Consider the following 25880-nt stretch of genomic DNA (forward strand, 5'->3'; position numbering starts at 1 on the left):
CCTCAGTTTGTTTCCTGAGATTAAGAATTCCTCATATCAGTGAGGTCATATGATACATGTCTTTCTCTGTTTGACTTATTTCGCTCAGCATAATACCCTCCAGTTCCATCCACGTCGTTGCAAATGGCAAGATCTCATTCCTTTTGATGGCTGCATAATATTCCATTGTATATATATACCACATCTTCTTTATCCATTCCTCTGTCAATGGACATCTTGGCTCTTTCCACAGTTTGGCTATTGTGGACATTGCTGCTATAAACATTGGGGTGCATGTACCCTTTCGGATCCCTACTTTTGTATCTTTGGGGTAAATACCCAGTAGTGCAATTGCTGGATTGTATGGTAGCTCTATTTTGGATGTTTAGCATTTAAAATATCTGTAGAGCAATTTAAGGATAAATCTACTTGTCACAGCTTTCATTACAGTTGCTTTATTTTAACAATCTTAGTTTGTTTTCTTTTTATCTGAACTTCTGATCTTGCTTTTAGTTTAGAGGGTATCAATAATGTTTCTGTTAATTTAACAAAGGCAAAGACAAATACAAAATATTTTCATTTCTGGTAAAAATAAACCTCTTTTGTGGCAGGACACATAGAATACTTTTTGGCATTGCCCAATGAAGCAAATAAAAACAGAACTTTTCTGTTACTTGGGAATACATTATGCATGTTAAGAGACCACTGGAAACTAAAAACACAGACATAATTGAATTTTTTTGAGAATGGCCTAATTATTTCTCAAAATAGAAAAGGCTTCAATATAAAAAAATGCAATGTAGATAATTTATAGGACACTGTCATTGCCTTCTCTGTGCTCTGAAAATGTTTTATGTGTCCAAGTAAAATTTAATCATTGTATTATTGTTAATACAAAATGCAAGGAAAACTTGCATTAAGTGGTTTGTGGACCTTTATGTAACTGTCCCTTCTGAAACTCAAGAGATCGACAAATTACTGAGATCAGTAATTTTGTGGCTATTCTTAATATTTTTTATTTATTTATTTATTTATTTTTATTTTTTTTTAAAGATTTTATTTATTTATTTGAGAGAGAGAATGAGAGACAGAGAGCATGAGAGGGAGGAGGGTCAGAGGGAGAAGCAGACTCCCTGCCGAGCAGGGAGCCCGATGCGGGACTCGATCCCGGGACTCCAGGATCATGACCTGAGCCGAAGGCAGTCGCTTAACCAACTGAGCCACCCAGGCGCCCCTGTTCTTAATATTTTTTAAACAAAGAAACTGAAGAATTAAAATACACAAGAAAGAGCAGATATAACAGTTTTATGCAGATGGTCAGAATGTGGTTTCTCCTACTATACACAGTTATTTCTAATAACCTAGCTCCCTTTTATTATGTTCTGTTTAAAATTAACTATGGTTCTATAATTGTTAAAGTAGTATCAGATAAACGTGTAAGGTCACTAGTCTGAAGTCATAATCTGAAACATTCTAATTTCAAATTGTTCTGTAAAGCAATACCAAAAAATAATAGAGACAAAAAAATTAATATTATGAAAAGATCTAAAATTCTTTTAAAATAGAAATGGGCAGAAGACATGAACAGACATTTTTCCAAAGAAGACATACAAATGGCCAACAGACACATGAAAAAGTGCTCAACATCACACCACATCATGGAAATCCAAATCAAAACCTCAATGAGATACCACCTCACACCAGTCAGAATGGCTAAAATTAACAAGTCAGGAAACGACAGATGTTGGCAAGGATGCGGAGAAAGGGGAACCCTCTTACTCTGTTGGTGGGAAGGCAAGCTGGTGCAGCCACTCTGGAAAACAGTATGGAGGTTCCTCAATAAGTTAAAAATAGAGCTACCCTACGACCCAGCAATTGCACTACTGGATATTTATCCAAAGGATACAAACATAGTGATTCAAAGGGGCACATGCACCCCAATGTTTATAGCAGCAATGTCCACAATAGCCCAAATATGGAAAGAGCCCAAATGTCCATCGACAAATGAATGGATAAAGAAGATGTGGTATATACATATAATGAAATATTACTCAGCCATCAAAAAGAATGAAATCTTACATTTGCAACCTCATGGATAGAACTAAAGGGTGTTATGCTAAGTGAAGTAAGTCAATCAGAGAAAGACAATTATCATATGATCTCACTCATACGTGGAATTTGAAAAACAAAACAGATGAACATAGGGGAAAGGAAGGAAAAATAAAACAAGACGAAATCAGAGAAGGAGGCAAACCATAAGAGACTCTTAATTCAGAAACAAACTGAGGGTTGCTGGAGGGGAGGTGGGTGGGGGGATGGGGTAACTGTGTGATGGGCATTAAGGAGGGCACTTAATGTAATGAGCACTGGGTGTTGTATGCAACTGATGAATCACTAAATTCTACCCCTGAAACTAATAATACACTATATTTTAATTGATTTTCTAATAAATAAATACATAAACAAAGAAGGAAAATAAATTAACATAGATTTAGTTATTATTCTTGGGCGTATGACCACAGAGTTATAATTAAACATTCTTGTAAACAAGTCTTGTAAAATTACTTTAAAAATAATTAATTAAAATAAAATAAAATAAAGAATTTTACATTTATGATTTGGGTTAAAGACTGCTAAGGAAACTTACTGTACATGTTCTCTTTTGCTCTTATTTCTCATTAGTGTCAATATTGGGGGAAGAACGGTGAAAATGAATGAACACTTAGTTACATGATGCCTATTATTGATAAATTAACAACTGCCTCAACATAATTATCCCTTTATGGCTACTGAAGAAGTTTGGTAATAAATTATTAACTAATTTGGTTCTTTTAAGATTTTATTTATTTATTTGAGATTAAGAGAGAGAGAGAGCATGAGCAGGAGAACAGGCAGAGGGAAAGGAGAAAGCAGACTCCCTGCTGAACAGGGAGCAGGATGCAACTCGGGGCTCCATTCCAGAACCCTGGGATCATAACCTGAGCTGAGGGCAGACACTTAACCAACTGAGCCACCCAGGTGCCCCTTATTAATTTGAGTTTTTAAATGTATTTAGATCTAGACCTATGATTTTAAGCATAATTTTATGAAGTACAGGTAGTTAATAGAGCTTTAATTGATAATTAAAATTATAGCTCAATGACATCTTTCATCAGGAAATTTTTCCCATGGAAAAGGTATGCATAGATTTTTTTTTTTTTTACTCTAGGCTCAAGAGTTTGTTGCAGTTACACAATCCTGCTGATTTTCACAATTTATCTTTGATATATGGAGATACGTGCCTCTATTCTTATCAGTAGAAGAGACCTAGAATATAGGATTTGTTCATAACCGTTTTTAAAAATAAATTTTAGAACACTTTTAGATTTATAGAAAAAGAGGACAGAGTTCTTGAATACCCTACCCTTTGTATACTCTACAGTTAATATCTTACATTACTATGGCACAGTTGTCACAACTAAGAAATTAACATTGGTATTTCACTTTTAAATAAATTCCATATTCAAATTTCATTAGTTTTTCCTTGATGTCCTTTTTCTGTGCCAGAATCTTGGATGCCCCATTACTGTATACAATGAGGTTCACTGCGTGCTGTGAAGTTTAAAGGGCTTTGACAAATGCAGGTATCACGTATCCAGCATGACAGTACCATACAGATGGGTTCCACCACCTTAAAAAGCCCTCTGTCCCCAATCTTTTGAGAGTTCCAAGAGGATCAGTTTTCAGACTGATATTTCAGCTTGATCTCTGGTGGGAAAAACCTAGGCTGTGAGTTTTTTCAAGCAGTGGTTCTCAATCCTAGCTGTACACTGGAATTACGTGGCAACCTTTAAAAAATACTAATGACTGGTCCTAACTCCAGATCCTGGTTTCATTGGTCCCTCCTGATTTTATTGGTCTGACATGTGGGCCTGGACATTGAGATTTTGAAAAGCTCCCTAGATGCTCACAATGTGCAGTTAAGATTCAGAACCGCTGATCTTGCATTCATCTGTGTCGTGACTGGATTCAGCTGCCTTTTGATAACAACACAAATGATTAATTCATGCATTCTACATCACTTTGGAGGGATACTATGAACTATCATGTAAGTTTTTTAAGTAAGTAATATAGCAAGGATGAATTTCACATGCTAAATAATCATGTATGCAAAAACACTATTTACTCTCTAACTGAACCCAAAATGAACTTCAATTTCTACTGCTGAGGGCAAATTTAATTTTGACAAGTCAAAGGGACTCACCTTAAAACTTACTTCACCTTAAAACTCACTTCTTAAAATTCAGCTTGGCCCTCTCCCCTTCTCTGTCCATTTTTTTCCCTGCCCCATCTCGGTTTGAGTCCAAGTAAGCTCGAGTGGCATGGTCACGGGGAAGGCACATCTGGTTGGAGGAGGCTTCTGTAGTTATTTTCTGTTTGATCAACCTGGGCAGTGCCAGGTGATCTGTTCTGGGTGTTCCACCATGTTTCAGGTTGGTTTGGCCATCACCTCTGCACTCTAGGGTACTGCTAATCCTCTGACATCCAGCCACTTTCCCTGCCCAGCACTTGTTTTATGGCCTCTACCTAAGTGTCTGTAAAGGATCCCCAGTCTCTAGGTTTTGGTGACTACCTGGTAAGCCACCTGCTTTCAATTCTCAGCTACCAACTGTGCCCCTCTTCAGGTTGATATGGGAACCTTGCAAACATTCTCCACACCCCTTGGCCTCTCTCAGATCTGCTCTAAGCTTAGATCTGCCCTGAAACCATTTCTGCTCTACTTTAGTTGCCCCTTCCCAGAATTCTTGACAGAATATAGGTATACAAGTGCTCTCTGTCCAGGGATTCCCAAATCCCAAATCCATCACAACTCTCCAGAGTTTCAACCCCTAAGAGAGGCCAAGGAACCAAGCCCCATCTTTATATCTAAAGTCTCCTTTTTCCTCTTCCAGTTTCTTCTCACAGTTTAAAGAAGGCAAGAAGAAAAAACTGAGTCACATTATTACTCATTCCCCCCCACCCTATGGTCTACATCATGAATTCTATGCTTGCTCTCCTCTAGGTTCTGCTAATGATACACAGTGCCAAGGTTTTAGAATTTAAAAAACTTTTCTCAAGAATCTTTCTCAAAATAATAGGCTTCTACACTGTTGCTTCTCTTGTGTGTTTTCTAAAAATCCATCCAGAAATCCAGTCTCCTTCTGTGTTCTGGGCTATACCTGCTTTCTGCTCCACTGCAGTGAAAGACACTGACTAAAGTGACAAAGGACTTGAGGCATCAAGAGAATAGTGGCAAAGAAAAATCTCCATTGATGTCTCAGAAGAATACCCTCTACCATCTTACCATAATATGATATGGACCTGCTACTCCACATGAATGTCAATTTGCAGTTGGATAAATTTGGAAGGCAAAATAATTTCAGTGCAAGTTGTAATAAAGATCAATAAGAGGTACCTGCATTTAAAGGCACATAGATCTTTCCTCACATGTGACAGAATATACTGAACATGTATTTTAGGGTTGAATAAAAGCCCCAGACCACACGCATTCGAGACCTCAGGACACAGAAGAAGAATATCACATCTATTCTGTATATATTCCAGGAAGATTTCACTGCCAAGGTGACAGGTGGGGATAGCTATCCAGAAGAGCTTTAGTCAAAGTCTACTGAGATTTAAAAAAAAAAAAGACAAATCAAAGCAACTGAAGTGTGAAAATCCCCTGGAAAAGCAGATTATTAACTCTGTGCTCAGAATCAAAAGATGAATAACCAGACTTTGTCATTTGTTTCATCCTCAGCTGGAAAGGCAGCTAATGATGCAGAATGAAATGAGAGAAAGACAAATGGCCTTGCAGATTGCTTGGTCTCGGGAATTCCTCAAATATTTTGGAACTTTTTTTGGCATTGCAGCCATCTCTTTAACAGCTGGGTATGTTTGCTATTTACTTTAAATTTTTCTTAAATAATTTGCTTCTTTTTGTTTTTGACATTATCATATTACTATCAAGTTGGCCAAGATAGGACTTTGGTCCAAATAGTGTATATATAACCCCTTATAGCTTAGCACTTGGAAGTGACTGTAGAACCAGGGTAGAAATAGTCAATTCTACCTCTAGTTCCTCAGATTTCTTCCATCCTTGTCACCATTATGTAAGTTAGAGAGAGGACTGACTTGACACCAAGATAGAAGAAGGCCTCTGCAAATTTATCTCCATAATCCCTAAGGGGCAGATATCAATACTTAACCATTTTTTAAATGAGTAATCTGAGCCTCAACATCAAACAAAGATGGGCAAATCACAAATTCTGCCCTTGAGAATTGCAGAATCTGGTGAGGCGTGGTGGGTAAGAAAATCCTATTTCCATAGGAGACTCAAATGAACTAAGTAACTTCTAAAATGGAGAACATTCTTTGAAAAAGCAGGTAATTTTTTTTTCATTGAGTATAGAGATACGTATTTACAGGTCATTCTTAATATTTTTTTTCTTTTTTGTTCTTGAACCAGAGCAATAAGAAGGAAGAAGCCAGCCTTCCTCTTCCCTATTATTCCATTAAGCTTCATCTTCACATACCAGTATGACTTAGGATATGGAACCCTTCTACAAAGAATGAAAGGTCAGTCTTTGATAAACTAGAATGTATTCCTGATTCATTTTCTGATTCAAGGATCCTCTTCTTATGACCCTTGATTTATGAACATTCTGACAAGACTGCTTCCAGTGACCAACATTTCTCCCTGAGCTTCCAGTGACCAACATTTCTGCTCCCTCTCACAGCAGTATGCTGGAGTCAGCTCATTCCAGCTCACAAGAACTGACTATCAAATTTTCAGGAATTTGTAAGCTGGTTGTTAAATACAGTCATTATTAAACATTAAATTAGATAAACTTACAATTAAATAAATTACAAAAATAATATTAAATTATATTAAAAACAATGGCAATAATACTCAGAACTTACCAGTTTTTCATTATTTTACTCTTATCTGTACTCTGAAGTTATGTGTATCTGTCTTATGTATATCTATTGTACCTGTGTGATAGGGTACAGATACAATACACACACAATAAGATAACAGATACAACTCCAACTTCAGTGGCATGAAGTTGGTCGTGGTGGGAATATTTATACCAAGGAATCTGCAAACACCACAAAAAGGCTTGAATTATTATTTTGTTGACCGTCTAAGCCAGGGTTTGGCAAATTACGGCCTGCAGGGTGGCCACATGTTTTTGAAAGTAAAGTTTTATTAAAACAGACATGCCCATTCATTTCTGAATTGTCTATGGATGTGTTCCCATTACCATGACAGCTGAGTTAGTGCAACAGAGATATAAGGCCCCACAAACCTAAAATATTTACTGTCTGGCCCTTTTAAGAAAACTTGCCAACCCATAGTCTAGATTTAAGGAAGTGATGAAGCAAATGTTAAATACTGCAGATTATGCTTAAATTTTTGTTGTGTCAGTAGCCATTACATTGTGAATAGCACAAACAATTGAGGAAATATTCTCCTAACATTTAAAAACTGTTATCAGACTCAGCCAAGTTGTTTACATCATTTCCAAACAAAAAAATTTCCAACATATGTCATTGTTTCCACTTTTGTCCTATTTGTTAGGGTAAATGAAAATACCACCATCATTCATGTTGGAATTACAGTCCCTCATCAATTGCAACTATAGCTTAGCTATGAATATGAGAGTCCAACAGAAGTCAGTAAAAACATTCCGTGAGAATCCATTTGCTATGTGAAATTTATAATAAAGTATATTGAACATTTCATTATTTTTTATAAATTATATGCTACATCTATTTTATATAAGTAAAATTTATAATAAACTTATGTTCATAAGTTTATAACTCATGTACATTTGTTTTTCTGGAGAGCTGGTTGTTAAATAATCACCACACCATGCTGCTCTCACAAACTCTGGCTTTGACTGCCCTAGAAAATAGCACTGCTGCCACAGAATTCATTCCCGTACCAGGAAGACTCTCTCATGGGGCCCATGTCCCTTCTTCTCGAGGCTTAAACCCAAAGCATATTGGAAACTGTGCTTTCCCAAGCCTTCATTTTTGCCATCCTTTCCTCTCCTGGGCTATATCTATGGGCACATCACTATCGCTAAAGCTCTGTGGGCACCGATTTGGTACAGGAAAGGAGGAAGTGCCGACTCCTCTGCAGGTATTGGGAGTAGGGAGTAGAACATCTCTTTCCCAGGCCTAGGGAGATACAAGGATTATATGTTCTTAAAAATTCCCATTGAAGATGGAAATACATTTTCCACACAGAAACTCTGCTAAAAGGTCCGTTGGGGTCAAGCACTATCGGTATCATAGTTCAGCTATATTGTGGACTGAACAGTTTTTTGTTGGCGGCCTAGCAAGTGATTTCTTGCATTATCACTATGGGAAAATGTATTTCGAGTTCTAAAACACTGATATACAAACTAAATTTTGGAGTCTAATCCCATTTTAAGCTGGAAACTAACTACACAACTGATTTGCCAATGTTAAAGCCCATTTCAATAACCCATTCACTTTCATGTTACTCATCTGCTTAAGAATTCATTAGTCTGAGTTCAACTCTGTTTCATTGTTTATATGGACATTAGAATTCTCAGTGCCTCATAAAAATTAAAATTAATCATCATTCACTTGAACATATTACTAATAGAGAACAAGTTTATTTTCTAGGAACATCATGATTGTATATTTGGGAAGTAATTTTATTACAGGTCCATCAGAGTCCACAGAACGTACAATTTTAAACTTTTAAGACAGGTGGGAATTTCCTGTTTAAAAAAAATACAACTTTACAGTCAACCAGGAAACTTGCGGTATTTGAAAGTTTAGGTTTTAACATTTAGCCCTGTTAACTAGTGATAAACCCAAGATATACCCAGTCCTTGTTTGACGGACTTTATCATTAGCCCTTCTGCAAACACGTGAGAATTTGCCAAATGTGAGGCACATCACATGGAAACATTTAGTCAGTCGTTAGAGGCCTGTATGATCACATATATTTTTTAAAAGATTTTATTTATTTATTTGAGAGAAGAGCGCAAGAGAGCATGAGCTGGGGAAGGGGTGGAGGGAGAGAGAGAAGCAGACTCCCTGCTGAGCCGGGAGCCTGATGCGGGGCTCCATCCCAGGACCCTGGGATCATGACCTGAGCCGAAGGCAGACGCTTAACGACTGAGCCCCCCAGGTGCCCCATGTCTAATTACATACAATTTATAATGATTTTTATTTACTATTTAAGACTGAGCAAAAAAAAATATGATTGCAGATGGTTGAAATGTTATAATTTCAAAATTGTAGCCTGCCCTATTCTGTCTGGAGTATAACTTAATTGTGTGCTAAAAGAGAAGTACTTAAAAAGAAACATTTGCTTTCATTCCCAAAGAAGGTTTATAGAATGTCAACAATGTATACTATAATTTTCTTTTAATTTTGCTAATTAGTCTTCAACTGGGCCTAAGAAATTACTCGCTGTTACTTGAAAGAGGAATTGTTTATAAAAATGCTTATACTTGGGGCGCCTGGGTGGCTTAGTCATTAAGCGTCTGCCTTCGGCTCAGGTCATGATTCCAGTGTCCTGGGATTGAGCCCCACATCGGGCTCCCTGCTCGACAGGGAGCCTGCTTCTCCCTCTCCCACTCCCCCTGCTTGTGTTCCCTCTCTCACTGTCTCTCCATCAAATGAATCAATAAAATCTTTTTTAAAAATGCTTATACTTGTGTGCATGTATGTATACAGACTAAAGAACATTTAATATTATTTTGGGTATTTACAAGTGGTTTCAGGTAAAAGATAGCTTTCCTGAAAAAGCAGAAATTTATTAAGCTTTATTTTCTCTCATGTCACATATTAAGGGGCAATATAGCAAAGACTATATTTGGTTTCTCCGTCCCAAACCCCTCCAAACACAACTAATGCTTACCGTCCTGACTTTCCTTCAAGGAAAAAAATATTACTTGGTATTCTTTCTCTTCTACATCTTAAAATGCTGTCTTCTGTCAAGTAAAACCTATGGCATCTGATTGATCTCTCAAAGATTTATTTATATATTTACTTATTTTAAGAGAGAGAGAACACAAGCAGGGAAGAGTGGCAGAGGGAGAGGGAGAAGCAGACCTGCTGAGCAGGGAGCCCGATGTGGGGCTTGATCCCAGGATGACCTGAGCCAAAGGCAGAGGCTTAACCAACTGAGCCATCCAGGTGCCCCTGATTGATCTCTCTCTCTCTCAGTCTTCAGAATTCCTTTTTCCTCCCAAAGGAAAGAATGGCCTTCCTTTGGGAGATGGCTTCTCCTGAGGACAACAGGTGAAATATTTAAGTGTGAGATTTAGAGGCATGCCTCCACACAGTGTTACAGCTTGTCACTGGAATATAGCAATTTGGCTTTTTCACAAAACACTAATGACCTTTTTGTCACCTTGCATATTTCTGTACTTTATTTAAGGTGAAGCTGAGAACATACTGGAAACAGAAAAGAGTAAGTTGCAGCTGCCAAGAGGCATGATCACTTTTGAAAACCTTGAAAAAGCCAGAAGGAAACAGAGTAAATTCTTCATAGACAAATGAAATCATGTTTACCCACCAAATCTCAAAACACAATTATTGACTTGAATCATGGTTTTTACAAATTTTTAGATGATTGAGATTTTGATATCATGGATTTTATTTTAAAATATTAAAATGCAAGATGGGTTTTGTTAAACTATTTTAAAATAAAATTTATAACATCAGCACAAAATCATGGAGGTACGCTAAATAACTTTCATATTTCCTATGTATGTGTGTATTACAAATATCTAAATGTATAATTAATAAATTATATTGTTTTGAATTCCTGGAAGCAAATGTCCTGCTGCTCTCATTTCTCTGTCACACACACTTTCCCCATCACATTTATCCCACAGATACTTCTTTTATTTGGATTTGTCAATTGTGTCCTGTCTCCACATGATAGAAAACAACTAATATTAATGACTAACATGTATATTGTACTTACTATGGCTACTGTTCTGAGTGTCTTGCATATGTTATTGTAATCATCCCAACAGTCCCTTGAGGCAGGCATCATTTTATGGATGTGTAAACTAAGGCACAGAGAGCTTAAATTACTTGCCCAAGGTCATACATGGACAGAACTGAGACTTGCACCTAAATGGTTTGGTTCCAGTGAATATGCTCTAAAAGGCTTTGAAAAGCTTAGGTCTTTAACACATTCTGGACATGCAAATACAGCTGTGAAAGACAAAAGGTAAAAACATTCAAATGATGACTCAGGACAGAGTTGCTGAAGAGGTGGGAATGGCGGAACGTTGATGAGGATGCCTACACCTTTTTATTTTCACTCACTGGGAAACCTATACTTGTAACTGGGCTTATACCTCTTCCCACAGTTGTAACCCCTAAAGATGATACAATAATTCCAAAGACATTTCCTGATACCTACTCTGTATCAAGCACTATTGTAGACACTAGGGCTACATGAGTGAATGAGAAGACAAGGTTATTGCATCCTAGGCAGTGGAATATGTTCTAGTAAGCGGTGGGAGAACTGAGGAAAGGAACAAATAAACATGGAGATAAAGAAGACCATTTCTGATGGTTATGAATGCTTCAGCAGAAATGAAACAGGATGATAAGAGAATGATTGGGAGGATGTGGGAGGGGGGACTATAAATCTGGGACAGTAGGGACTGCCTCTCTGAAGAGTAACATTTGAGCTGAGAGCTGAATGATGAATTAGCCAGTCCTGTGAAGAGCAGGTATGGGGACAGGGAAGGGATCTCTCCACAAAGGGAAGAGCCAGAGACTCAGAGACTTGGCATGGAGAAAGAATAGAAAGGTCAAGCGAAATAATAGGAGATGAAACCTGAAAGGAGAAAACAAGCATGAATACAATAGCCATTACCCTCAAGCAGCTGACCACATATCAACATATGGTTTTGATACAATCATAGTTGGAGAGAACTTTGGTTGAGGTCTTGAAGGATGCACTGAAGTACTCCATGGAGATAAGGAGGCAGGCTGGGCAGAAGAAGCTTGATTAAAGTGATTAAAGGTAAGACAAGGCTGTCAAGTCCAAGGATTTGCTGCTGGTTCCATTTGCCTGGGACAAAGGTTTCCTCCGGTAAGGGAGTTAAGAAATGAGCCTGGAGGCACAGCTTATCTCCTGACTAGCTCTGGGCTTAAGGAATTTGCACTCTATCCTGAGGGTAACCAGGTATGTTGCATGTGCGTGTGTGTGTGTGTGTGTGTGTGTGTGTGTTTAAGAATCTGCATTGGGGTTTCACTGGAATCAGTCTATTACAGGAGGAAGATCCCAGAATCTGCAAGAATAGCAAAACTGGGAAAGTCATTTGAGGTTGTGGAAGGAGAAGAAGGTAATTTCACTTCATTGAGTCATTAGCATGGATTTTTCTGGAGGATATAGGAAAGAAGTGATTGGGAAGCACACCGATGGTCTAAGGGATGCTTAAGATCCAGCACTGATTTGTGGACCATGCCAGAAGCTGGAATTGTATTTCTTTCCCCTTAAATTTAGTCATGCTGTCTAAACATTCCTAACTTGGTCCAGCCAGAGATCACCAAGAATGGGTTTGAGTGCCCTGCAAGGGTTGACTGGCTAAAGACCTTACACAGGATTTGTGTTGATATGCAACACAGCAGGATCTGAGCAACCTCTGGACCACCAGGCCATTCATTTGCATTTGCTTCTCACCCTGGCATTGACCCTGAACCCATTAATAATTGTTACTCAATAGAGCCTCTGCTAAATACACACATTCACATTTTTGTTTGCTCCCAATTGTGAGGCAAAAGTCAAAGCTATTAAATAATGGCTTTGCAATTCAACTATATTAAAATATATCCCAATTGTCTTTGGTATTATTGATTATTATCCAAGGCTTTTCCCCTTATTTATTATTAAATATAATAATACTATTATTATTATATTATTGAATATAATATTTATAATTGAATGGACAAATATTTTTGCTCTGACACTGTTGAGCTCTTTCTTAGCCATTATGTTAGTATTTGCATTAATTACTATTATTACTATTATTTTTTTTTTTCATAATATAGGAAAGTGATTTAATTTTTGGTTGTGTGTTTCCAACTGCCCAGTTTTGTCATTTTTTTTTTTTTTTTTAAAGATTTTTATTTATTTGTCAGAGAGAGAGAGCACAAGCAGGGGGAGCAGCAGAGGGAGAGGGAGAAGCAGGCTCCCCACTGAACAAGGAGCCCGATGCAGGACTCGATCCCAGGACCCCGGGATCATGACCTGAGCTGAAGGCAGACGCTTAACGACTGAGCCACCCAGGCGCCCCTATTATTACTATTATTAAGTTATGATTACCAACCAGGCATCTGATATTTCTTTTTTTTTTTTAAGATTTTATTTATTTATTTGAGACAGAGAGCATGAGAGGGAGGAGGGTCAGAGGGAGAAGCAGACTCCCCGCCGAGCAGGGAGCCCGATGCGGGACTTGGTCCCGGGACTCCAGGATCATGACCTGAGCCGAAGGCAGTCGCTTAACCAACTGAGCCACCCAGGCGCCCCAGGCATCTGATATTTCTAAATACTGAATATGATGTGGTCTTTGTTCAGCTAGCTTATAATCACAGATTTTTGTGATATTACAAGAAGAATGAAGAAATTATTATAAGAAAGTAAATTAGGAGAAAAATAAGAAACTAAGGTCTGATTATAAGCAAAGATTTAGAGATTAGAATAATGGTAGCCTCACCTGATGTCTTTTCAGTGATTAGGAAGAAAGTTGAAGTGGGGGGATCTCATCCCTACTCCATGTGACTGTCCATCTTCCCCCAAGACACTGCTGACCCAACCAAAACAATGCAGGGACTCCCTCTGCTTCATGTGGAGGTTAAGTCGTGGTGTAAAGGAAATAAATATGGGCCCAGAAGTTCTCTGCAGCAGAATGACCCTTCTTGGAAATCACTTTATAATAATAAAACATAATGGTAAAAATATAGTTTATAAGAGCATAGTACTTAACCATTTTGAATGTTTTAAAATCATATTTAAATGAGAGAACTGGGGACTAAAATTACAGGCACTAAAATTACAAATAAAGTTTATATGGTGTTCCACCCAACTCAATTTGTGTTTGGGGGTAACGCTGAAGGGTCCTTTATGGTCTAGCTACACTTTGTAAAGATTATAGAAGTGCCCCAAATCTACTCAAAACAGTTTTAATGACAAATACTGGAATTATTGTCAAGATGTTAAAAAGAGAAGACCCTTAAAATGGTCTAGTATAAGCCCCTATTTTATATTTTCTCAAGAAAATGGAGGCCTTTAGTGATTTACCTAAAATTCCACATCTGGTAATGGTAGTTTGTACTAAAATGTTGGTGTTTTGAATCCCTGGCAGGACTCCTTCCAATGCAGCATGCTGCATGACTCTGAAAGAACAGTAACAATGAAAGTCAAAATCAAAAATGTATGTTTAAACTATCATATATACTCAGCCTCAGAATCTTAGAAGAGGGGATTACAAGGGCAGGGGTTAGAAGAGGATGAGGAGGGAGCAGACTCAAATTCCAAAAAATAATCTACAACCAATGTAATCTGAATATGAGCAATCTGAAATTCATATTATATTTTATAGACTTCAACAATATTAATACAAGCAGGTTCAAATGCGATATTCTAGAGACACTAGCCAGAACCCAGAAAGTTTTTCTGCTCAACTATTCTGAGACAGGAACAAACTCTTGCTAGGGAAATATTATTAAATAAAGCCTGTTACTCAGGGGTTACACTATCTCTTGGCCTTGGAGTGTGTCTGTTCTGCAAGAGAGTTGGAAATGCTCCTTAAGTTTGGCCTTGTGAATGCCTACAGAAGATTTCAGGAATATCCTGCATCCTACCAACTGTCCAATTTGCAGAAAGTAGTTTCTAGTACTCAGGGATGACTACTTAGCATCTCTGCTGATTTTTCTACTGGTAACTTTGGGTCACTCTTGGAGTTTATGAAGACTGGAGCAATGTTTGGGCTGCAGGTGTACCAGGAAGCCCAGACTGGCTAGGGGCAGAGGAGGGGGAGTGAGAAAGGCCTAGAAAATAAGGAAAATAAGAAGAGGGCCAAAGAAGGGTAGCCTTCATGAAGGGATGGAGCTGACTCAAATGCCTCTTATAGTAAATAGCCCAAAATTGGTTGCCAAGGGAGCCACTGGTTGGGGGAGCTGAGCCCCCAGGGACCAAAGTCACCTTTGGTGGGATTCTCTTGCAGGCCAGTTTATTTTGCTGTGCTAACTTATTCCTTTGGCAACTTGGATGACAGTAAGAAGTGTGTCTGGGTAGAACAAATTCATCATGACCAACAATAAAAGTAACTGGAAACCTGTATCCCAGTGATAAAGACTCAATGATATTGCTAAGTCTCAGGTTTAGATGACAATCCTGGTTCACAATTTCTCAGTCCACAAGTGTCATGGGGTCAAATGATGGATTGCTAACCTCAGTTTATTTATTTTTTCTTGGAGGACTTCATCCTTGGCCAGCAGCACTCTGTGGATGTTTTCTGCTCTGCCTGGACATAAGGGATAGGCAGACAATGACCCTGAGCTGGTTTTGGCATTTCATTTGGTGTTAGAGGAACAAAGTTCAGGATGTGTCCACATGAAGTCATGTCCTAGGGAGGACTGGCAATCTGGGATTCTGGCTTGTGAAGGTTTAAAAAAACTATAAGGAAACAGCTGTTGAATACATGTAAAAGTTGACATTGAAATGTGATAAAGGAAGTCTGTGAAAAGCTGTCAGGATGTCAGGATAATATGACTGGGCTTTGAGGAATAGGTGACTGTTTTTCCTTCTCTTCCTACCATCCCCTCACCATTAATTTATTGCTGATCAGGATCTGACTTGAGTAGAAGGTAGCACCATTTCTACCCACCAAGGGGATTTGAGAAAAAGAGAGAGAGAGAATGTTAGGAACCCAAGATGGATTGAAATACTTGACCATTTCACATCTTCTTAAATTACTCCAGAGAAAAGTTGCCCTCAGGAATGCTTTCTTTTCATCTTCAAGGAATTAAACATTTTGAAAGGATTCCAACTAACGCTCTTTCAAGAACTAGAAACAATAAAAAGACACCTGGGGTTTGAATACAGTTTGTGGCAAGGATGGCTACTTCTCTGAATTCAATAACTATGGACTGGACCGAGTACTGGACTGACCTTCCAGACAATTTCCTTGTCTGAACTGGAAGCTTAGGACAAGCCTGACATCTTTGAAACAGCCTGAAAGTCTAAGTAGGCAGGCAAAGGGAGTTCTGTTCTACTTTAATAAGTTCTCTTCAGCAATTCAAGCAGAGACATCAATTTCCTACTAGGAGTGTTTTAGGAAAAGAAAAAATTCAAATAGGTTCATGGGTCATGGTTAAAAACAGTCCACCCTCCCTCCCATTTCTTTTTCCTCAGAGATATTCACTTTTATCTTTTTTAGCTGTCTCAGTGTAAAATCTCCCTGAAGCAAATTTTGCAATAGTGACTTGAGCAAGTCATTTACGTGGCAGGTAATCCCAGAAACGTTGGTGGGGAATTGGTGAAGTAAGATAGGACAGAGAAGAAAGCTAGTAAATGAAATCTTACCCAGGAAGTTACCTCTGTGAGCAACTTAATCCTGCTGGGGAACTCTGAGAAATGGTTTAGAATCCCCCTTACCCCAGAGTTATCCGACCCAAAGAATGAAAGAGCCGGGGTATTTATAACCTACTCTGGAGTTCACTGGTGGAGGGGTGTTTCTGGACTGTTATTTTTCCAGCACTTAGGGTGTTTAGGCAAAGTGGGCTCTGGAGGCCAGAGAAAACCTGCTGGCAAGAGATGCAGGTGCTACAGGCTGGAAGTCAGATCAGTTCAAACTGAAATGGTGAGGGCAAGGGGAAGTAGTTGAAAGCAACTCATATTTTAGTACCGAAGTGTTACTTTGTTTAACTTTACATCTCTAAGTAACATTCCAGTGTAGCCAATTCTGAATGTTTCCGATTTTTTAAAATACTATTTCTTGATGTAAGATACAAATCACGAGGAATTTGCTTTCAACTCTCCCATCCCACCATCTCCACCACAACTACACACACTTGCATCTTTCCCATTGCCCCATACTTCCAATATTGTTATGTGATCATTTTGGTTAGATCAATATTCAATGTTTGCATTATAATGATAATGAACACTTTTCACAACCGTGCCAATTACTTTCCCTCTCTTGCTTGGCTTCCTGCTTTTCTGGAATTAGTAAATTTTGTTGTTTCATGTCCTTAATGTTCTATATATTTATCACTTCTTTGACCATGAACACTTTGTCAGTTTCTAAATCTCCTCCCAAGACATCCATTCACATCAGTTAGTCTGTCAGTATCTCCTTCATGAAGAAATTTGGAGACTTCTGACCTGTTCCCACCAAGGCTGTTTTCCCTCTACGTCCGGAACTCAGCTCTCATCCTGAGTTCTCCCTTCACGTATGGTGGAGGTTCCCTTGTCCCTATTCCTGTATTGGGTCTTTAGTTTCCTAGTCCTTTTGCTGTGCTACCGCATTTGCTGGAACTCATCCTCTTATAGCTTTCTTTTTTTTTTTTTTAAAGATTTTATTTATTTATTTGAGAGAGAGAATGAGATAGGGAGAGAGCATGAGAGGGGGGAGGGTCAGAGGGAGAAGCAGACTCCCTGCTGAGCAGGGAGCCCGATGTGGGACTCAATCCTGGGACTCCAGGATCATGACCTGAGCCGAAGGCAGTCGCTTAACCAACTGAGCCACCCAGGCGCCCCTCTTATAGCTTTCTAAGAAAGAGTAAATGGAGGAAACCTGTTGAGACCTTACATATCTAAAAATAACTTCTCTTCTGATGTTTGATTAATAGATTGGCTGGGTACAGATTTCCTGGTTATTAATAACTTTTCATCAGGATTTCTAAGGCATTATCTCATTTTCTTTTTGCATTTCTCAGTCTATTTGAGTATCAATACTCTGTGCTGGGAAGTCCTCCTACACAGATTCCCCTCTTTACCCTGCTTGAGCTCCGACTACACATGCTGGGCCACCCCTCACATCTTTTCCTCATCACACTCATCCCACTAGCCTGCCCCACCGTGCAGAAGCCAACCTTAACCAGTTAGGCCCACACATCTGTCACTAGGCCACCTTCCCTTCCTTGCCATCCCCAATGTGGATGGGGATGGCATCCACTTACTTTTCCTAGCTTTCAACATATCCCTCCGAGCCATCACTGGACACCTCCTTTGTTCTGCCCTTCCTAATGGCTTTAGCATGGAATTATTCAAAGAGAGGAGGGAAGAAGAATGAAAGAAAGAACTGAATTTTAACATTTGTCATCTAATGTATATATTCAGAATTTTTTAAACAAAATTACTTTTAGATTTTATGTTAATGGTGTAGATTTTATAGGCCACATCCTTTTATTTAGAATTTGGATATAGAAAGTTTTCACTAAAGAGTATTCATGTTGTTGGGAGAAAAGTATCCCAATGAGTTGTTCCCTGGGATGTTCACTGCAATGCCAGTGAGCAGAGATCAGGGTTTTAAGGTCAAAGCAATCAAGGAAAAAAACCCCTAGTAACCAAGGAACCCCCTCCTCAACAGAATAGGACTGAGTCCTGAGCCATCAACCGGTTTCTTTGTTTTCTTTTTAAGATTTATTTATTTATTTGAGAGAGAGAGCAGGGGGGACGGGAAGAGGGAGTGGGAAAGAAGCAGACTCCCCACTGAGCGCAGAGCCTGATGTGGGGCTCAATCCCATAACCCTGAGATCATGACCTGACTGGAATCCAAGAGCCAGAAGCTCAACTGACTGAGCCACCCACGCATCCCTATCAACCAGTTTCTATATGGAATGTAGACACTCTCAAGAAATATGTTGACTCCTGAAATATTTAAACATCTAGTACTCTGCCAATTAATCAAGAACTTGAGTCTAAACACCAGCATAAAAGCAATATATTCTAAAACTCACCAAAATATACTATTAGACTCAATACGCCAGACCATTAGCCTTGTAAATTTATTAAATGCATCACATTTCAGCATTTGTAATTACTTGGATAATTCTAATAGTGTTTAATAGTATATAATTTTAATAGTGTAAATGAAACTATTCTGTTGCCTTAATCCAGGGTTTCTTAACCTCAGCACACTTGGGGCCAGATAATTCTTTGTGGTAGGGGGCTGTTTCATGCATTGTCATTGCAGGATGTTTACCAGCATTCCTGGACTTTACCCACTAGATGCCAATAGCAACCCCCCCCCCACCGTCTTGGTTGGACAATAAAAAATGTCTCCAAATCATCCCTAGTTGAGAACCACAGCTTTGAATCTACAGTCCAATCATTTCGACTCTCTTCTAACTTTGTTCAGAATGTATACTTTTTTCCTCAAGAGTAATGAATAACCATTACTTTTTAGCTTTCCAGGTATACAAAATTAACAGACGATTTTTGAAAGATTGCTAGTGATGCTAGCAGCATAAAATGCCAATTTAAAAGGTACTTATATTACATTGTCACTATTACGTGTAACATGATTGTTGGTTGGGAAAAATAAAATCATGTTTACAAAATTTCTCAGGAAACTGTGGTCAGTATCCCCAAGGGTTTTAAGAGCCCAAGCTCTGCAGATAGAGTCTCAGTATGAACCTTCATTCCAACTGCTCACCAGACCTGAGCATGTGACTGAATCTCTGTTCCCCTATCACCTCTCTGGTAGTTTGGTAGTACTAATATTAGCCAGCTCAGAGGGTTGCTTAGGGGGATAAAATGAGATAATGCAGACAAAGTATTTGGCAGATAACAAGCACTCAGTATTTCCCAATATTATTGTTCAGTGTTTACTGACATTCTCCCAAGTATATCCCATGTCTATTGCTATTTTCACTCTACTAAAAAATTGATGAGTTCTATTTTACAAAGAGAAACAGCTGACTGCAAACTCTTCTCTGTTTATCAGTTGATTGTATACCCTATTTGTCAGAAAATGACTATTCATTTTCTATGGACACAATGAACATATTTGAGAAATAAAACTGGGGAAAGTGACATGATCAGGGGCCATATTTGCTTAGTGCATTTAGATGATACTTCAGGAAAAAAGGTATGAAAATTCAAATAACATTTAGTGATGCTTTAAACAATTGATATTTACTAAAAAGAATAAAACTGAAATCAGGGCTCTTCTGGAAAATCCAGAATTACCTGAGTTATCTGGACCTGTGGACAAGAAAACCTGAAAGTAGGAAAATAGGGTTTTCAGAGAAAATTGTGCCTTTTAGGGAAGTGGTCCCAGGCATTCAAAACAGCTGGTTATTGGGTTCGATATAATCACTCTGGAGGCAAGTAAGAAGAAGGTCTCTTCATTCATTGTAATGAAATGAGCAGATATTCTACACATACCTAACAGCAGGAAAAGCACCCTCACCAAAAATCAGTAAGTCACTTGTTAGAAACCACTGAATCATAGATGAAGAGAGTTCATAATCCTATAGAGGCATATAACTTGCCCTAGATTTTTAATCAATTTTCTTCTCCATTGCAGTCAGCTTAGTTCAGGATGATTTCTTACCTCAAATGCTTTTGGGTATCCCCCTTACTTTTCAAAAAAAAAAGAATACAGCCACTCACATCTATCAGTCAATGTTAACCAAAAAAGTAGAATTAAACAATCATCACTTTATAAGAAAGGCAATTTACAATTCTGTTGAAACTTTGGCACCTGGGTGGCTCAGTCAGTTAAGTGTCTGCCTTCAGTTCAGGTCATGATCCCAGGGTCCTGGAATCAAGTCCTGCATTGGACTCCCTACTCAGCGGGGAGTCGGCTTGGGATTCTTTCACTCCCTCTCCCCCCACTCTCACTCTCTCTCTCTCTCAAATAAATAAAATCTTAAAAAAAAAAAGAATAAAAATTCTGTTCAAACTTGATTCTAACAATACTTCTTAAATATCAACAGAATAAATATGTCCTCTCTGGCATGCTAATACATGCTTGAGAATTGTTTGAGAAAAGTTAGTAAGGATTATTCTGAGCTGTTTCAAGGTTAGTTTATTGAGCCAGACACAAGTAAATATAAAATATAACTTGTTAATCTCTTCAAATACATGCAAATTTTAAGTGACATTTGATGTCCTTGCAAAATAAAAGGTTAATGTTGAAAATCAAGTAGGAAGGAGTAAAGTATGATTATTTAGGTTCAATAGTCATGACTGAACATCTTTGTATTAATTTTTCACATGTGTTCCACGGATATAAGATTGAAGTAATTAATACGTTTCTATAAAACATTGGCTAGAACCTTAGACAAGTTCCAAAATACATTCCCCTTTCTGTATATACACATGGGTTTTCCACCATATTAGCATATCCTTGTAATACTGACATTAGCTCTTTACAACACATTTAAAGCATTGCATAACCCATTTATGCTAAAGACTGGTATATTTAGGAATTCTAACCTTATCAATTTCTTCAGGGTTGCACAAGTAACAAATTAAATAGCATTATTCCTAAAATCTTTCACCAGAGTCTTTGGGCAGTGGCTACATGGTAGTTTGTCAACTATTTGGCACACTACGGACAACTAGAGATCTTCAAAAATCCTGATGCTTGGTTCCCACACCAGGATACACTGACTTCATTGTTTTGGCATGCAACATAACATTAGGATTTCTTAAAGCTCCCCAGGCGATTCTAATGTACTGCAATGTTGGGGAAACTTTGGGCTGGAGTAAAGGCCCAGGTTGGGAGTGGGAGCCATGGGCCATTGGCTAATCCAAAGGATCAGACATCTTAATGAAGAAAACATTCTAGATTATGGGTAATGGAGATAAGGAGTACCCTGGGACAAGTCTTACACAATAGCCCAACAGTTTGTAAAAATGTGCAGATGGGTTAATGGGGTCCCGTTTTGTCAAGCCAATTGGTAAGTACCAAAGACTTTATTTTCTTTATTTTAATTTATCATTTATCGGGTTGGAGCATCTGTGCTCACTAAAATCTATTTTAGAGCAACGGGTGCAATGGGTAATTTAGGCAAAATCCACAGTCTTAGTGGTTAAGGTGAGACATACCTATTTGTTCTCTAATTTCATATGTAGTAACCTCTGAGGATTATAGCGAGTATCATGTTAATATGTGAGATCCCCAGGTGTACGTACAATTTGAGTCTAGTATGTCCAATTGGTAGCAACTGGTACATTTCAGCGGATGTGAAAACTAATTCAGAATCTGTGCTATAGAGGTTCAAGAGCCAATAAACAGGTCTTTATCTCTTTGCCATTTACATTATTTTAGTAAGTTTTGGACTTCCAATTGGGTCTAACTGTGGGTCTTTGTTTCAGGTCTTTTTTTTCTTCCCCTTCCCCTATAGCCAGGTTTGTTTGATCGTTCATTCATTCCTTCCTTCTCTTACTCTCTCTCCCTTTTTTGGTTGGCCACTAAATATAATTTGAGGGCAGGGGGTATCCTCTCTACCCTATGCTTATTTATAAATTTCTTCCTCCAGAGTTTCAAATCAGTATCATCAGGCTTAGGGGCCACCACCACGGCAATGGTTGTTTTACAGGGTTTAAAGAAGTTTGAATTAACTCCTTGCTGTGCCACCGGGATGCCATAGGTGTTTTCCCCTATAACTCTGAGGATCAGGATCTGTGTTGTGAAAGAAGCATAGGCAGCAGTAGCAGGAGAGGTACTTAAGGGCCCTGCTGGGTTGTCCGCTGTTAGGTATATGAATCGCAGCACCCCACCTATTGGCTTTCTTTTCTGCATCTCTCTTGCTCTCTGTATACAATTTGTCTCAAAATATTTCATATTTCTAACTGCAAAAAGCCATGGCTTTTAGTTTCTGTCTTGATCCAATTACCCATAGTGCAGGTGGTTATGGGAAAAGTTTGGAAGCCTAGCAGCCTTGTAGGCAACCACCTTTTCCTCCAGGGAATGCCAGTCAATCTCCCTAGGATCTGGGTCCACATACGATAAGGTCATTTTGTCTATGGTCTGTGTGCGAGTCATAAAGCTCCATGATTGCCAGATTAGCCCTTTAGTATGCTGGTAATCAGCAACACTAAGCAAAACCCAGGTACATTGGCTAGGGATTTTGTATTAGGAGAACAGTGGAATTAGTTACGCTTCTGCTGTTTTGGAACTTGTACCAAATGCTCCCTCCCCTTTTCTCTTCTCATTAGCACCTGGCCATAGGCCTGCAGCTGGGGTGCTATGTTTAATTCTCCCCAGGATAGTGGTCTCCTTCTTTTCCACAAAACTCACAGAGGGCCAACTCTGAGCCCATCTCATGGGTGCACAATCACACACAATATCCACATGGCTGCTGCCAAGCTTCCAGTGATGGTCACCAGGCTAGAGGCAGTGACCACCACATTGTTCTAGTTGGACCTTTGGTAAGTGGGACTCAAGAGCCAAACAGTTAAAGTTAGTTGTATCTGCCTTTACAGGTAGGAAACTCGGAGACCACCTGCCAAACACAGGCCAAACCCAACAACATGTCAAGCTGTGGTGTAGTCAATTAACAATTCTTGTCTTGGGGATGAGAGCATTTTAGGGTGGGAAGAGATGGAAATATTGACAAAGACAAAAAGTGTACCCAAAGCACAAGCCTGCAGCAGTTGGTAGCTGTCTCAGGGGGCCTTTGCCATATCATGGAACCAGTTAGTTAGCCAAGAGGAGTTAGTTAAAGCTGACTAAAGGTGTCCTTGGTCATGAATGGGCCACCTTGTTCACGATCCAAATGTTTTAATTGCCTCCTATTCACCCCATTGGTGAGGGAGGAAATTCTGCCCCAAGGTTATAGGGATGGCCACATAAACATTTGACCCCCAACACTGGACATATGAGACTGCCAGCAGTTTATTAGTCACATACACTCAGAGCTCAGGGTAGGACACTGCATGCCACAGAAGGCTAAATGGGAGCTGCCCTCAGAACAGAGCAAACAACCAGGGGCTATATGAGGAAGGCCTTATAGTAGCAAGAGGGGAGGTAACCCCTGGTTACTGTGAAAGAATATGATTGGCAGGAACATGAAACCCACTACTGAGGGATGGGCAAGAGCTGTGCCTGGTCCTCATGAGTAGAGTTGTTTGGCTAGGAGAGCTGGACTCCACTGTGGGAGCAAGTAGGGTGGGGAACTTGTGGTTAGGCCGTTTAAGTCCCTCCCTGTTTCACCAGATGTCAATGTAGCATATAATGTTGGGCCTTAATTTTTGACCCAATATATCAACATTTACGGTGAGCAACAGCATATTTGGGGACTTATTATTGAAAGCCTACTACATGACAAACATGTATCATCAGTGAACAAAACTAAGATCCCTGTTCACAAGTATCCATCCAGTAGCATAATTCTTTCTGAACATTCCCTTAGCACATCTATTGGTATTTAAGGAGAAATAAGAAAATATTGAAGTATACAAAGGTTTGCTGATAAGAGAACTTTCTGAAGATCCTAATTTCCCTTCTTTTTTTGTTTCAGTCTTCTTGATAAAACAACATGATAACCTGAAGTGAAAGCACAAACATCTAGAGTGGTCCCAAGGATGTCGATGAGATATACAGTCAGCACTGATTTCTGATCACTGTGCTCAAAAAAAATACAAGGGTTTACCTCTTCTCCTTCTCCAGATCCCAATGAAATGATGGAAGAAATATACAAACAAAAATAGATCTGAAGCAGCACTGATTATCATGGGAACTGAGTGGGACTGTTTGCTATTGACACATCAGAGAAAACAGTGAGAATCTGCTACAAGATGTAAAGCTACTAGAAAGAGATTAGTGGTGAAATATAAAAGAGCAGAGTCTCATCTCTCTAAAAAAGTGAGTTTCTCTTAGAACCACAGGCTGACCCCCACTGGATGGAGTGGAGGCTGGAAGGTGGTGCAGGTAGGAGACCATGAGCAAGGGAATTCAATAAGGAGCTGTAGAACCTCAGACGTTGTCTGCCACTTGGGACAAAGTTCTATGAAATGGAGATCCAACCCAGAAGAACAAGGGCAGTTCCCAGGAAATTTACAGCCTGGATAGGACGAGGATGTAGCACCAGACACACAAAGCAATTCCACAGATCTTGCCCTGGCCCAAGTCCCTCACCACGTCTTCCACAAAATCCCTGGAGGTAGGTCTCCTGGTCCCAGAATGTACATTCACTGCTTCTTACATAACTGGTTTTTAAGAGGTACAAAGATAATCTGTGGTAAACCATCTTGTAAAAGCATTCAAATGATGACTTCAATCTTTAAAATATCTAAGTCAAGTGCTACTGAGTAAGCTTGTTTCTCTATAAAAAATGACTCCACTTACACATATATTTATCAATTAGCATTGTGTTCTCTGTAAATAACAACAACAACAACAACAAAAACCCTGTAACGGGCTTTAAACAAGCCTAGGGAATAAGCCATCAATACTATTTAGCATCTGAATGATACCAGCAGGCTACTCTTACCTCTCCAGTCAGCTGTGCTGAGTTTACAGGTCTTCCTCCTTATGCTGCTCACCTCATGGTCCCAAGACGACTGCTGCACCTCTGGATCTCAGTGTGTACTTTAGGCAGGAAAAGAAAGGAACAGAAGAAGGTTTACTGTCTGGATCAAAAAAACAGAGGCTTTGCCAGAAACTTCCACATGTGTGCTTATGTTATACTGGCCATAACTGTGACACATGGACCGTGCTACCAGCAAGAGACTTGGGAAATCATTTCTACAATGTACAGCCTAGAGAATCAATCTATAGTTTCACTTAACCCTTTGTACCTAAAATGACTGTTTCAAAGGCATTAATGTTTATCTATTAACCTTCACCATGCAGATTAATTCCAACTGGGGCTGGATATAGTAGAACCAGAGAAAG

General features: G+C 39.0%; 2 protein-coding genes across 5 annotated transcripts in view; one reads left to right on the plus strand and one right to left on the minus strand.

Annotated features, from left to right (window-relative positions):
• PLGRKT (plasminogen receptor with a C-terminal lysine) overlaps positions 1–10833 on the plus strand; it is a 53951-nt gene extending 43118 nt beyond the window's left edge. For all 4 annotated transcript variants that reach the window (XM_006737262.3, XM_081802758.1, XM_081802759.1 and 1 more), the window contains 3 exons: positions 5759–5889; positions 6467–6576; positions 10433–10833. In XM_006737262.3, the coding sequence (XP_006737325.1) occupies positions 5759–5889; positions 6467–6576; positions 10433–10554 (363 nt within the window). In that variant the 3' untranslated portion in view covers positions 10555–10833. The remainder of the gene's footprint in view (positions 1–5758; positions 5890–6466; positions 6577–10432) is intronic.
• CD274 (CD274 molecule) overlaps positions 1–25501 on the minus strand; it is a 100968-nt gene extending 75467 nt beyond the window's left edge. The window contains exon 1 of the mRNA XM_081802785.1: positions 25477–25501. The gene's annotated coding sequence lies outside the window, so the exon portion shown is untranslated. The remainder of the gene's footprint in view (positions 1–25476) is intronic.
• Between the last annotated feature and the right edge of the window lie 379 nt (positions 25502–25880).

The sequence above is a fragment of the Leptonychotes weddellii genome, chromosome 14 (genome assembly GCF_054177405.1).
Source record: "Leptonychotes weddellii isolate Sample4059 chromosome 14, ASM5417740v2, whole genome shotgun sequence".
NCBI classification, from domain to species: Eukaryota; Metazoa; Chordata; class Mammalia; order Carnivora; family Phocidae; genus Leptonychotes; species Leptonychotes weddellii.